The sequence below is a fragment of the Lutra lutra genome, chromosome 14 (genome assembly GCF_902655055.1).
Source record: "Lutra lutra chromosome 14, mLutLut1.2, whole genome shotgun sequence".
In the NCBI taxonomy this organism is placed as follows: domain Eukaryota; kingdom Metazoa; phylum Chordata; class Mammalia; order Carnivora; family Mustelidae; genus Lutra; species Lutra lutra.
Window position 1 is genome coordinate 35335348 of NC_062291.1, and position 13585 is coordinate 35348932.

Here is a 13585-nt window from a genome sequence, read left to right on the forward strand (position 1 = left end):
ATGCTAAGCGAAATAAGCCAGAGAAAGACCCGTATGTGGAGTTTAAGAAATAAAACAAATGAACAAAGGAAAAAAAGCGAAAAGCCAAAACACAGACTCTTAACTATAGAAAACAAATTAATGGTTACCAGACAGAAGGTAGCTGGTGGGGGCGGGGGGGGGGGGGGGGGGGGGGGGGGCGCGACAGGTAAAACTGGTGAAGGGGATTAAGACCACACTTATCTTGATGAGCACTGAATACTAAATGGAACTGTTGATCGCTATACTGTACACCTGAAACTAATGTAGCACTGATTATTAACTACACCTCAATTAAACTTTACCCTCCTCACCCAAAATAAATTTTCTTTTCTTTTTGTTTTCTTTTAAGATTTTATTTATTTGACAGAGAGAGATCACAAGTAGAGAGAGAGAGAGAGAGAAGAGGAAGCAGGCTCCCTGCCTAGCAGAGAGCCCGATGTGGGACTCAATCCCAGGACCCTAAGATCATGACCTGAGCTGAAGGCAGAGGCTTAACCAGGCAGCCCCAAAATAAAATTTTAAAAGTGGTATATCCAGGAACACCTGGGTGGCTCAGTGGGTTAAGCCTCTGCCTTCAGCTCTCAGTAAAACTGTTTTGAAAAAATAAAGATAAATTAGGAAGGCATGAAACTTAATTGAACATAACATATTCAGGAATCAGTTATGCTGTGTTATGGCTAGAAAACAGAGACTAAGACAAGGAGAGAAATGAGACTAAAGAGAAAGTAGGGAAGATCCAAAGACCTTGTGTGACAGGTTAAGGTTTATCTTCAAAACTACCAGAAGTCATTTATGAATAATTAATAGTAGCTTTTAGGCATATAGCACTTTTCATCCTCTAAAGGAAAGGCAAGAAAGTAATAGCATAGTGGTAGACAAGGAAAAATAACAAATGGGGGAAATGTTATTTATCTTTAAAATAAAGATTGGATGGATTTGAACAATTTATAGAAGAACTTAGTAGATAGAGTTTGAAGACACAGAAGACCTAACAGATGAAGCAAGGTTCCTAAAAAAGTAGAAGCATAATGGAATCCAGAGTCAAGTTAGAAGCTCTAGCCCCCATGGGGTGCCTGGATGGCTCAGTGGGTTAAGCCTCTGCCTTTGGCTTGGATCATGATCTCAGGGTGCTGGGATCAAGCCCCGCATCGGGCTCTCTGCTCAACAGGGAGCCTGCTTCCCCTTCTATCTCTGCTGCCTCTCTGCCTACTTGTGATCTCTCTCTCTGTCAAATAAATAAAATCTTAAAAAAAAAAGAGGAAGAAGAAGAAGAAGAAGAAGAAGAAGAAGAAGAAGAAGAAGAAGAAGAAGAAGAAAAAGAAGTAGTTCTAGCTCTAAATGGAAGGGTCACCTCTTCAACAAGACCAGAATTAAAGATGAGTGCAGTTTATAAAGCAAGGGAACAGTAAATGGAGAAAACTCCCACTAGTGGTATATGTTTCTTCTGAGAGTAAGAGATGGCTACAGAAAGAATGTTTAAGAGAAAAAAAAAATTAAATTGAGAATATATCCTAAGGGTAAAGGAAGAAGACTAGTGACACAAAGAATTTTGGGGTACTGTCAAGAGCTCAGCCAATGTTAGCAATCAAAGGGTGATACCACTGCATAAGGCTGTGTAAGTATCTCTAGCAGTGCTCTATATTCTGGCTGTGAGAATGGAGAAAATGGATGGTTGCATTTACTGGGGCTAAGATTTATAGGATAAGTGAAGTAGAAAAAAAAAAAGGGAAAGGAATCTGAAGGTATGTTGAGAGGCGAGGAGGGATCTGACTAATAAGAAAATGATATGGTCAAAGGCCAACCCAAGCAATCCCAGTGAAGATCAAGAGCAGCTACAACTGAAGTGAGGGGTTGCTAAAATAGCAGGTTTTCATCAGAGAGTGTTAATGGCAGTATCATCACCAGACTCAAAATATCCAAGTCATCTTCAACCATTCCCTCCCCTGCAGCATGCAATCTTGTTAAGTCTTACTGATTTTACCTCTTTAGTTCTCCCTTGCTTTCTACTTCTCATGCTACCAGGGCTTCATTATATATCCACTTGAGTCTTTTTTTTTTTTTTTTAATTTATTTGTCAGAGAGAGAGGGAGAGAGAGCGAGCACAGGAGGACAGAATGGCAGGCAGAGGCAGAGGGAGAAGCAGGCTCCCCGCCAAGCAAGGAGCCCGATGTGGGACTCGATCCCAGGACGCTGGGATCATGACCTGAGCCGAAGGCAGCTGCTTAACCAACTGAGCCACCCAGGCGTCCCTATCCACTTGAGTCTTAATGGAGCTTTGTAACAGGTCTCCCAATTTCGAGTCTTTCTTCCAGTCCATTTCACCAATTTTTCTGAATGACTATCATGGTCATATTCAGTTTCAGTTGCTTCCCACCATCTATCAAAGCTCCAAACTCTGCGTGGTCATCAAGATCCTCATCATCTAGTCCTGATTTAACTTTTCATTCTTTTTCTACTATTGTCCTTCATACATCTTAACTGTAAATCAATCTAAACCCCTCAACACTTGTTAGTGGTCTTACGCTCTCTTGCTTTCTGACTCAGGCTTAGAAAGTTCTCTTACCTAGAATTCTCTTGCCCATATCTACCAGCACGATTCCAATTCCACCATTCTTCAAGCCTTGGTTCAAATGCTACTTTGATCCCTTCAACAAATATAATCAACCCCTCCTCTCAATTCCGATAAAACTATGTTTCTCTAGGAGCACTTACCTAATATTATATTTTTGTTATTATTTATGTATCTTTTTTTTTTTAAAGATTTTATTTATTTATTTGACAGAGAGAGATCACAAGTAGATGGAGAGGCAGGCAGAGAGAGAGAGAGGGAAGCAGGCTCCCTGCTGAGCAGAGAGCCCGATGTGGGCCTCGATCCCAGGACCCTGAGATCATGACCTGAGCCGAAGGCATCGGCTCAACCCACTGAGCCACCCAGGCGCCCTTATTTATGTATCTTAAGTCCTCTATTAACCTGTAAAGACCTATATCTTCTATATCTTACTTGTGTTTTTGTATCCTTAGTAACTTGAATAAAACAGACTTCCCCCCAAAAAATCTACTAAATGAATAAATCTTACATGTATGACCTTCTATGGAAGATCACCCTATATTGGATCCTCTAGAACAGAGTTCTTAAATTGGGGTCAGTAAACCTGAGGGAGGTTACCAATTCACTTCAGATCTACAACCACCCTGACAATGTTATGTTTATGTACAAATATACATGTATTTGTATATGAATTTTTCTGGGACAAAAGTCCGTAACTTTAATCAGATTCTCAAAAAGGTATGTGTTAAGAAATTAATAAAAGTTTTTTGTGTAGTTACTTTAATAATAAGAAAGAGTCCTTACCTTTTAGAAATTCATTCTAAAATATTTATAGCTACAAAAGAAATAGCTGAAATATGACCCAAAATAATTAAAGTGTAGGGTGGGGAGTAGTGGATGGAGATATAAATGACACAACGTTGGCCATGATTTGATAAATGTTGAAGCTGAGTAACTGGTACACAGCAATTCACCGTATTATTCACTCAGCCTTTGTGCATGTTGGAAATTTTCCAACATAGGATTTTTTTTTAAAAGAAAAAGAAAAAGAAATAAAAAGCCCCAGGTGCACCTGGGTGGCTCAATCAGTTAAGTCGGTTAAGTTAAGCATCAAGTTCAGCTCAGGTCATGATCTCAGGGTTATGAGATCCAGCCCCACAACATGCTCCATGCTCAGCAGTCTGCTTGAGGATTCTCTCCCTCTCCCCATCCCTGAACTTGCGCACATGCACCCTCATACACACTCTTTCTCTCAAATAAATAAATAAATCTTTAAAAAAAAAAGCAAAGCCTCTAAAAGGTTAAAAACTACAGATTCGGGACGCCTGGGTGGCTCAGTTGGTTAAGCAGCTGCCTTCGGCTCAGGTCATGATCCCAGCGTCCTGGGATCGAGTCCCACATCGGGCTCCTTGCTTGGCAGCGAGCCTGCTTCTCCCTCTGCCTCTGCCTGCCACTCTGTCTGCCTGTGCTCACTCTCGCTTCTCTCTCTAAAAAAAAAAAAAAAAAAAAAAAAAAAAAAACTACAGATTCATCTAACTTTAGGATTAAATCAGCCTCTAAGGAAGCCTCTGGCTTAGGTCAGTTGCTTCTCAGAGACTAGATCAGAGTCAAACTGGCTTTTTCAAAGTGGAACAAATGAGATGTCATTTGCTATTCACAACAAAAGGAAATTTTCATTAGAATCAACTAGTTAGGCTGTATAAACAACTAACAGATATTAAAATGGAAAAATATGCAAAGAGTGAAAAAAATCTTACTGTGCTCAACATTGGTTAGGATTCTATTTGTGTACATATTCAAATCCGAGCTTCACATTTTTAGAAAGACATGACTAATTTGGAGAAGATCCACAGGAAAAAAACAAAACTGGTCAAAAGGTCTGAATACTTCCTCATCTTATAAGATGATTTAGAGTGGCAAAAAAAGAACAAAAGATTACGTAGTAGCAGATTTCAAATATAGGAGCATATAGAAACCTGATTCACCATCTTCACTTATGAGATATCCACAGAAACTAGATTAAATTTTCTCATCTCTCAAAAGGAGCCAGACTGCATGATTATTAAGTTCACTATTAGTTCTAAAATTCTATGATGTCCTGGTTTTTGATAAGTGCATTAGTTAAGAGAAGCTATTATCTCTATTTCTTTCTTTTTAAAAAGATTTTATTTATTTATTTGACAGAGAGAAAGAAAAAGAGATCACAAGATCACAGAGAGGCAGGCAGTGAGAGTGGGGGGAAGCAGGCTCCCTGCTGAACAGAGAGTCCAATGCAGGGCTTGATCCCAGAACCCTAAGATCATAACCTGAGCCAAAGGCAGAGAGGCCTACCCACTGAGCCACCCAGGTGCCCCTATTATCTCTATTTCTTTCCTTGTTTAAATACCGATAGCACTAATATTTAGACTAGTAATAACTGAAGTATTTCCTTATTGTGGAGGCATTAGAGAATCAAATCAGAATTTATGAAATGTCCATTTTCCTCCTATGCTCCCCATTCTTACCACCCCCCACCCTACTTATATTACATTAAAATAGTTGAGTTGCAGTCTAGCCTGAAGGCAGGAGAATGAGCAAGATGAATTCTTAAATTCCCTTTAGCCCGATGATGCTATGATGAACTATTTCTCATACACCAAAGATAGAAGGTTATAAGTGTAATGCATCCCTTGCACCTAAGCCCTTTACTGGCCCCCTTCTCAAATGCTAAAGTGGGTAATTCTATCTCCATATTAGCTTAATGTTGACCTACTGAGTAACTGATGAAGACCAAAGGCAATCTTCAAAAAATCTGTTTAATATACAGAGTTTAAGTATTAACTCTGTATTTTAGAACCCAAAATTGCATTGGCAGAAGTAACATATCCCAAACAGAAAGGAACATTTGTAACATGGAAGAGGTGAGGGAAAGAAAAGGGATCTAGAACAAAATGTTTTATAATCCTGTCTATATTCTCATAATCTTATTTTCCAGATATGGAAACTGAGGCATTGCCTTGTGGAAAAATCAGCACTAAAATGGAAAAGAAGAATGTGATGAAATAAGGAAATCCTAAAAATTCTATACAACTAGAAAAAAAATTTTTTTTTTTTAAGATTTTATTTATTTATTTGACAGAGCAAGAGATCACAAGTAGGCAGAGAGGCAGACAAAGAAAGAGAGGGAAGCAGGCTCCCCACTGAGCAGAGAGCTGGATGCGGGGCTTGATCCCAGGACCCTGAGATCATAACCTGAGCCAAAGACAGAGGCTTAATCCACTGAGCCACCCAGGCACCACCCCCCCCCCCCAAATTTCTTAAATAGCATTTCTCTTAAAAAGCCATTTAAATATATACTAATATATTATTAATAGAAATTATCAGAAAGCATTACCACTAAATTTGTATACATATTTTTTACATGGGAGAAGAAGTATTAGATTTGAACCTGAACTTCTCATCATTTTTCTCAGAGTATAGAACCACTATGACTAACACTGCCCAAAACTAGGGTTATTAAATTCTTCTATCAATTACTCTGACATCCCCAAAAGTGGTGTTAAATGTGCAAAAGTGTCCATTCTAAAGTAAAGCCATCCTTCCATTCTTTCATAAAAGATGTAAGCTAAAGAAAAACAGAAAGAAAACCCAACAGCTGAAGACAACATCAGGCTATTATAAGTCTTCTTCCAGTCCCCCAGACACCCTCACATGGGGGGCTATAAACAGCTAACCAAAAATATCTTTGAGGCTCTCATATCCACACCCACCTGACACAAGTAGAGCTGAACCCACAGTGAAACCAGACTTCAGTTTCCTTTACCAAGTATGTGCCTCCAATAGTAAACTGGAGTAAATGTGACAATAATAAAACATTAAAAAAAAAAAAAATCATACCTTTTTCTCCAACAAATGGTAACGACCATGTGAAGACATCCATAAAATTGGCAACCAGTAAGGATGTGGAGAACAGTTAAACTGTCGAATATTCATCACATTATTTTCATACTTTAATACAGCAGCTGTAAGATAAGTTTGAATGTGAATGTAACAACTTGTCTTTAGCTCCAAAACTCTTTAACACATAAAAGCAAAAAAAAACAAACAAACAAACAAAAAAACAAAACTGTTTTTAAAGGGGTGGGGAATCAAGGTGTGAGTTGAATGAGGACTAGTAGAGGGAGACAGGTAGTAATTTTTAGTAATAACACGTTTTTAACACACTTTTATGTAGAGCATAGTCAGATCTATATTAATTATTAATGGAATTTCCAGATTTTTAAGCTGTTTGCTTTACTTTACAATTCAGTGATGAACATGCACTTTTACTATATCCAAAATTGTGAAAACTCAATTTTTAGAGGAAACACAGAATGGCAATGAGCAATTTTCTAGGTTTAAAAGTTCCTACAAGTGGAGGAATTAAGAGGATCTTTTTAGTTACAGGCAACCTGAGAAGCACTGCTGATGAGAATGAAGCAAAAAAACAAAAACAAACCCAGAAAAAAAGCAGTTTTTACGACTGTATGAATGTATTTATTTCATTTAATATGGGAATCAAGTGAAACTACTACAAGAAATGTTTATTTCATTTAGAAAAAATTCCACTGGGGCTGCCTGGGTGGCTCAGTTGATTAAGCAATTGCCTTTGGCTGGGGTCATGATCCTGAGTCCCGGGATTGAGCCCCACATTGGGCTCCCAGCTCCATGGGGGAGTCTGCTTCTCCCTCTGACCTTCTCCCCTCTCATTCTCTCTCACACTCTCTCTCTCAAATAAATAAATAAAATCTTAAAAAAAAAATTCCACTAAAATGCCAAAAAGAAAATATTATAACCAAATAACACAAAGGTAACATACTCATCTCAATTTCAAGTATCTTTCTAATGTTTCAATACATTAAAAGAAATAATATCTTAAATTAACTACAGAGATTTCAGTCACTGGTTATATTATTTTATGGAATACTGGGTTAGATAGGCTAGATTCCAATCTAAGCTGCAACACATACTAGCTTTGCAATGCTTGGTAACTTATTTAACTAATCTGTTTCTCATTTATAAAACAGGACTAATATGTCCACCTTGACTACCTCAGATGTTTGTTATACGATCAAAGGATCTATTTCACATGAAGGTATATAAAAGTATAAAATGCTTTGTAGATATTATAATAATTATGTGGTTACTTTTTTTTTTCATTTTAATGAAAAGCACAAAAATGCAGATATAAATTCCAAGATTTGGGATTCTGGCTATACAAAGGCACAAGTAATATGCTTGTTTCCCTTATGAAATAAAAGTATTTTAAATTTAGCATCAGAAATTAAGGAATGATACCAAGTTTTAAGCCTTTAAAGCAAAATAGAGAATCTAGAAAAATTGCCTTCCAGGTGAAATGAAACATTACAAACATATCCATACCATGTAAGCACTCAAATCATTAACACTATATACAGACTTAATCACTACTAAGAGACATTTGATTTTGACAAGACAGATTCAATGGTTTGAGTTTCTTTTCTGATACTCAAAAAAGTTATTCCCTTAACCCCCTAAATCAAACTAATAGAGGACAACCAATTAGATAATAATCAACTGAGCACTGAACACTAGGTCCTGTAATACTGACAAGGGGAGGTTACAGATGAGGCATTAGAGCACTGGTACAAAGTTAAATGTAGCCCTCTATTCTGTTCTTAAGATGGGGTCAAAACTTAGATGATTCGCCTCAAAAATGAAACCATACATCATTAGGTAACTTCTCTAGAAGTTCTGAAATTTATAATTTGAAATTCTGTAATTTAAAAGAATATTTTAGCACTGGCATAATCCTTAAAGGCTGCATTGACAGTAGTTTCTGAAGATGAGCAACTCAGTCAAGGTATAGGGTTTTTTGGATAATTAACATAGTATTGAGTTTTTGTAACATATTCTGTATCAAAGTTATATAGCATGCTACCATTTGATATCAGGCAAATGTTTTAATCTTTTAACCATCATCTCTAATAATTAAAAAAAAAAAACCTTTTCTGTTCCTCTTTGAACTCCATGACCCATATTTAGCAATGACCTCATTATCTCTCTAATACTTTTAAAAGTCTTTAACCTTCTGTTCTTTCCTCCTGGCACATCTGCTCCAGTGACCCTGGAAACTATGGCATAGTCAACTGAATTCCAGACATGTCAAGACAGAATAGGAGATGGCTTCTTAATTTCCTCTTCTGAAATGTGTACTACATAAACATACCCAAGCTCATCTTCAATTTCCTTGGCACACACTTAACTAAATTAAGATCCTTTGGCAGTATTTGTCAATAAGCTATGTTCAAAGTTAAATGAAACCAAATTATTATAAACAGATCAAATCTGGACAGAAGGAAAGGGAATGGAAACTGGTGGAACAGCAGGTAAAGAAAAAAGATGCAAGAAAAAAGGGAGGAATATATCTGAGAGGTCAGAGTGAACTGATCAAAGATGGTTCAACTATTAATCTTCAGTGGCATGATAAGAGGTGAAAGTAGGGAATAAGAAAGGGAAAGAGAAATTAGATCAGTGAACATAAAACAAGAAACATGATAAACTAAATTAACTATACAGTGTAAATACACAAAATGGTCAAAGCAGCAACAGCTTTATGTAAATAAGAAAACATTCTCTTGATTATAAGGGGAAAGATTTAAGAAAGGGGAGTCTGAGAAAATCATGTTTGGTTTCTTGACTTAATTCAGAACATTTTTTTGTAAGATAGCTTCTATGAGTACCAAGTTGTGGAATGGTTACATATGATTTAAGTTTCACATTTTGGATTTTTATTTCTTGTTTTCTCCCCTCCCTTATATCTTATACTTTTTTATAACAAGATTTGGATAGTTACAGTTTCAAACAATGCCTCTTTTCTATTATTTTTTTAAAAGTCAATTAAAATGCTAAGTTGTTTAACAATTTTTTATCAACAATATCTTACCTTTATTATTGTAGACATCTAAGTAATTAGGTGCCGAAAAAATTGTTATTAATGAAGGGAACCCTGTAGTTTGACTTTTTCTGTACATTCTATAGCTGTAAAACAAATAGCTTAATATGCATCGTAAAGCATCAATCATGAGTTACTAAGTTTGATTTGTACATAAGGTGTTAATTTGGGTCAGGGAAACAGAATTCTTACCCTGCATCTTGAGCTTCATGAGCTCTAATAATCGATAACAAATTATTGTTTTGCAAAAATTCACACACTGCTGGATAGCTGTGGGGGGAAAAAAGTAAATTAAGTAAAATAATGGTTTTCTATATGAAACATATGCTATTTTAACAACTAAAATGTGTTTAATCTTGGATATTTTTCCTTACTTATAAAAATAAGAACATCCTCGAACTGTATTGTGACTAAAATGTTCCTGTGATTTTTCATTTCCAAAATCTTCAGAAGGATCGGACCATAGCAAGTCACACATTGGTCCAAATGCAGGTGGCTCTTTGAATCTATCTAACTGTGAAAGAAAGAAAAGAAAGAAACAAAGAACAGAAATAACTTGTCAAAAAGTGAGAATAGAATGGACACAGGAAAGTGGTACCAACTTTGAATACTGTCCATACTACATTGTTCTGAATGGTTAGAAGATATTTCCTTAAAATATATTAATTTTTTTACCATTACCTAATCTTGGCAGTGAAGAGAAGTTTGAAGCTTCTACTGTCTACCCAACAAAGTACTATAAATAGGAATCAACCTTGGAACTGCAATATATACTCACTCTCCTAATATCATCCAGTGTGTGTATTTCTGGTGAAAGTCCACCATGAACACAAAGAAATTGTTGATTTAAAAGTGCAGCAAGAGGCAGGCTATCAAAAGCTTCCATACAAGCTTCATAGACTCTTTCTGAATATTTAATTTTGCCTAGAAAAAGAAAAAATAATTGATAATCACATTACTATTATTTTGAAGATAGATACATAAATTGACTATTAAAACCAAGGCAAGAAAACTACAGACACAGAAAACAGCCAAGTGGTAGCTTGGGGTTGACAATGGGTATGGGGGTGATTATGAAAAGGGAGCAAGAAGGAATTTATGAGATGATGAAACTTTTCTGTATCATGACTGTGGGGATGGGCATTTTATACATTTGTCAAAACTGAGAACTCAACACCAGAAAGAGTGAATTTTATTGTATACAATCATTTTTTTAAAAAGGTAAGCATCTTGCCCTATGAGAATCAGTAAAATAGGCAGTATTGGTCTTCCAAAACAAAATATTAGCTGCCTCTAAATTTGGACATGCAGCAGATCATCATAAAATATTACTTAAAATAAATTAAGTCAAATATCTAAAATCAGCTCAACCCTTTACCTTTACAGGCCAAGTAAGGCTAAATTAGAAGTATACTTAAAGCTTAGTTTTAATACTTTATTTTATTCTAAGAGTCAGTGACTACTTTGTTATAGGCAGGACTACTACAACATCACAACAAAACTCAAGGTCCACCCAATTAAAAAAAAAAAAGATAATTTATTCATATATTGGAAGAACAGAGGGGTTCCTCTAGTCTACAATGAATGCTTAAAATGGACAGTAAAGCATGAAGCCAAAATAACACCAGAGAGACAAAACTCCACTAAATCCAACTGTCATTTACTTTTTTTTTTTTAAAGATTTTATTTATTTATTTGACAGAGAGAGATCACAAGTAGACAGAGAGGCAGGCAGAGAGAGAGAGAGAGAGGGAAGCAGGCTCCCTGCTGAGCAGAGAGCCCAATGCGGGACTCGATCCCAGGACCCTGAGATCATGACCTGAGCCGAAGGCAGCGGCTTAACCCACTGAGCCACCCAGGCGCCCCTGTCATTTACTTTTAAGAAGATTACCATACACATCCCTTGCTCCTTTCTATCATTAAAATTCCTGGCTATTTTACGTTTTTGCTGTAATTTTGGTGGGTAGTTTGTTTTATTAATTAGCTAAAGAAAAAAGAGCTTAGTTCCTTTTCCCCTTTTGAATACAGTAACATTCAAATATGAGAAAATCTGGGACGGCTGGGTGGCTCAGTTCATTAAGCGTCTGCCTCCGGCTCAGGTCACCTGGGATCTAGTCCCATACTGGGGTCCCCGCTCAGTGGGGAGTCTACTTCTCCCTCTCCTTCTGCCCCTCCCCACTTGCTCATGTTCTCTCTTACTCACTCACTCTCAAATAAATAAATAAAATAAAAAATTAAATTAAATTAAATAAAAAAAAACAGAAAAATACGAGAAAAACCTATAAACAGCAACCAGAGGTTCTAAACTGGTAGTCTGTTACCTGTTTTCCAGCACTGGGGTTTAATAAAAATTTTAAATTAATTGCTTTTAGGTCAAGTATGCACTTTCCAGGTCTCATCTTTTATTCATTTATTACTTCATTTTTTACTATTTTATTATTTCATTACTTTTATTGTTGTTATTCATAACCTATTCATTTAGGTTACCCACCTAATCCTGAAGTTATATGACTTTGTGTTCTCTGCCATTACTCACCACTATATTTTTCTCTTTTTACTGGAAGTCTCTAGTAATATGATCTTTACTGGATCATGTTTGAGTCTCTATAATTCTGAAATTATTTCTATTTTTAGAACTTAACTCTAAGAATTATTGTACTCATGAATATTAACTTAAAAAGCATACAGTTAAGAGGTGTGAAAAAAGGTCAAATACTGCTCTATATAATATTCTTGCTTCTGGTTATTAGATTGCCATTGCCACAATAATTTAAGAGAGAAATAGGGTAAACACTATAGGTTAAGAATTTCAATTCATCAATAGCATGTTTGAAACAATCTGAAATGAGGACAGGATGAATAATTTAAGAATCTTCATGGGAGAGCTTCAATATTGGGGGACAAAAATCTCCAATGCAACAACTATTTTTTCCTTTTGGTTTTTATTCTTCCTATTAGAAAAAAAAATCCCTTAAACATTAAAGCTATATAACCCAAAGCCATTTCTAAATATATTTATAAAACCCTGAAATGAAAACATCTGAATAAAACACCATTAAACACTAAAGAACTCTCTAAACAATAATCTTCAAAGCTTTGTATGTTTGGACACAAAATTCTTATATGTTATACTGTAAAGTCTTACTAGCCATATCACTCCACAGGAATACTGAGGAAATGAAAATATTTCTCATGACAGTACTCACATTCCTGCTTAAAGGTAAAATATTCAGTAAGGTGCCTGCATTCATGATTGCCTCGCAGAAGAAATAATGTGCTTGGGTACAGAATCTTCAGGACCCATAAATATAAGACACACTGCAAAAGAAAATGTTTTGAGTGAATTTATCTTTTATTTTTATTTAACTAAGTTGTTTGGTATTTGCTCATTTTCCTCTAACCCTATTGTCCTTACAATCTCTATTACTCTTTACTACCTTTTTCTCTTTGTCCTTTACTAAACTATAAGCTCCATGAAATCGGGGACTTTGTCATCTTATTCACTTCTCACCCTCCACTCCTAGAAAAGTACCTAGCAAACAGCAGAAGAGTAAATAATATCTGTTGAATGGATGACTTAAACTATCTATGTAATTACTTAGATTTATAGATTGTTTGCTACTAAAAACAAAGCAGACTGGTGTCCTTCTTAGGTATACCAATAAATAATAATAATGTCAAAAATAATAGCATTGACCATTTATTGAGTACTTACAATGTATCAAGTGACATGTATTTAATACTCCTCGTTTATTCCTCAAACAACCCTATAAAGTATGTAATATAATCTCTATTTTACAAATAAGGAAACTGAAGCAAAGAGTTCAAGTTATTTGTCTAAAATCACAAAACTTTTAAATAATAGAGACGGGATTCCGACCCTCTGATCTTAAGCATTATGCCATGCAGCCCTCTGAAGGCAATAACCTTGTCTTATGTTATTTTGTTGGTTATGCTTGCTGCCTTACCTGAAGTAGGTACTTATTACCTAAACTGATCCAAATAAATAAGAAGAATATTAAAGCAAACAGTATAGCAGACACTTTTCTCTAAATAGATTTTTA

At 35.8% G+C, this 13585-nt stretch overlaps 1 protein-coding gene across 1 annotated transcript in view; it reads right to left on the reverse strand.

The window, feature by feature from the left end:
• The window catches only part of PPP3CB (protein phosphatase 3 catalytic subunit beta), a 55494-nt gene that overhangs the window by 22252 nt on the left and 19657 nt on the right, over positions 1 to 13585 (reverse strand). The window contains 7 exon segments of the mRNA XM_047702285.1: positions 6446 to 6493; positions 6496 to 6570; positions 9513 to 9607; positions 9714 to 9791; positions 9896 to 10035; positions 10300 to 10445; positions 12728 to 12839. Coding sequence (XP_047558241.1) covers positions 6446 to 6493; positions 6496 to 6570; positions 9513 to 9607; positions 9714 to 9791; positions 9896 to 10035; positions 10300 to 10445; positions 12728 to 12839 — 694 coding nt within the window.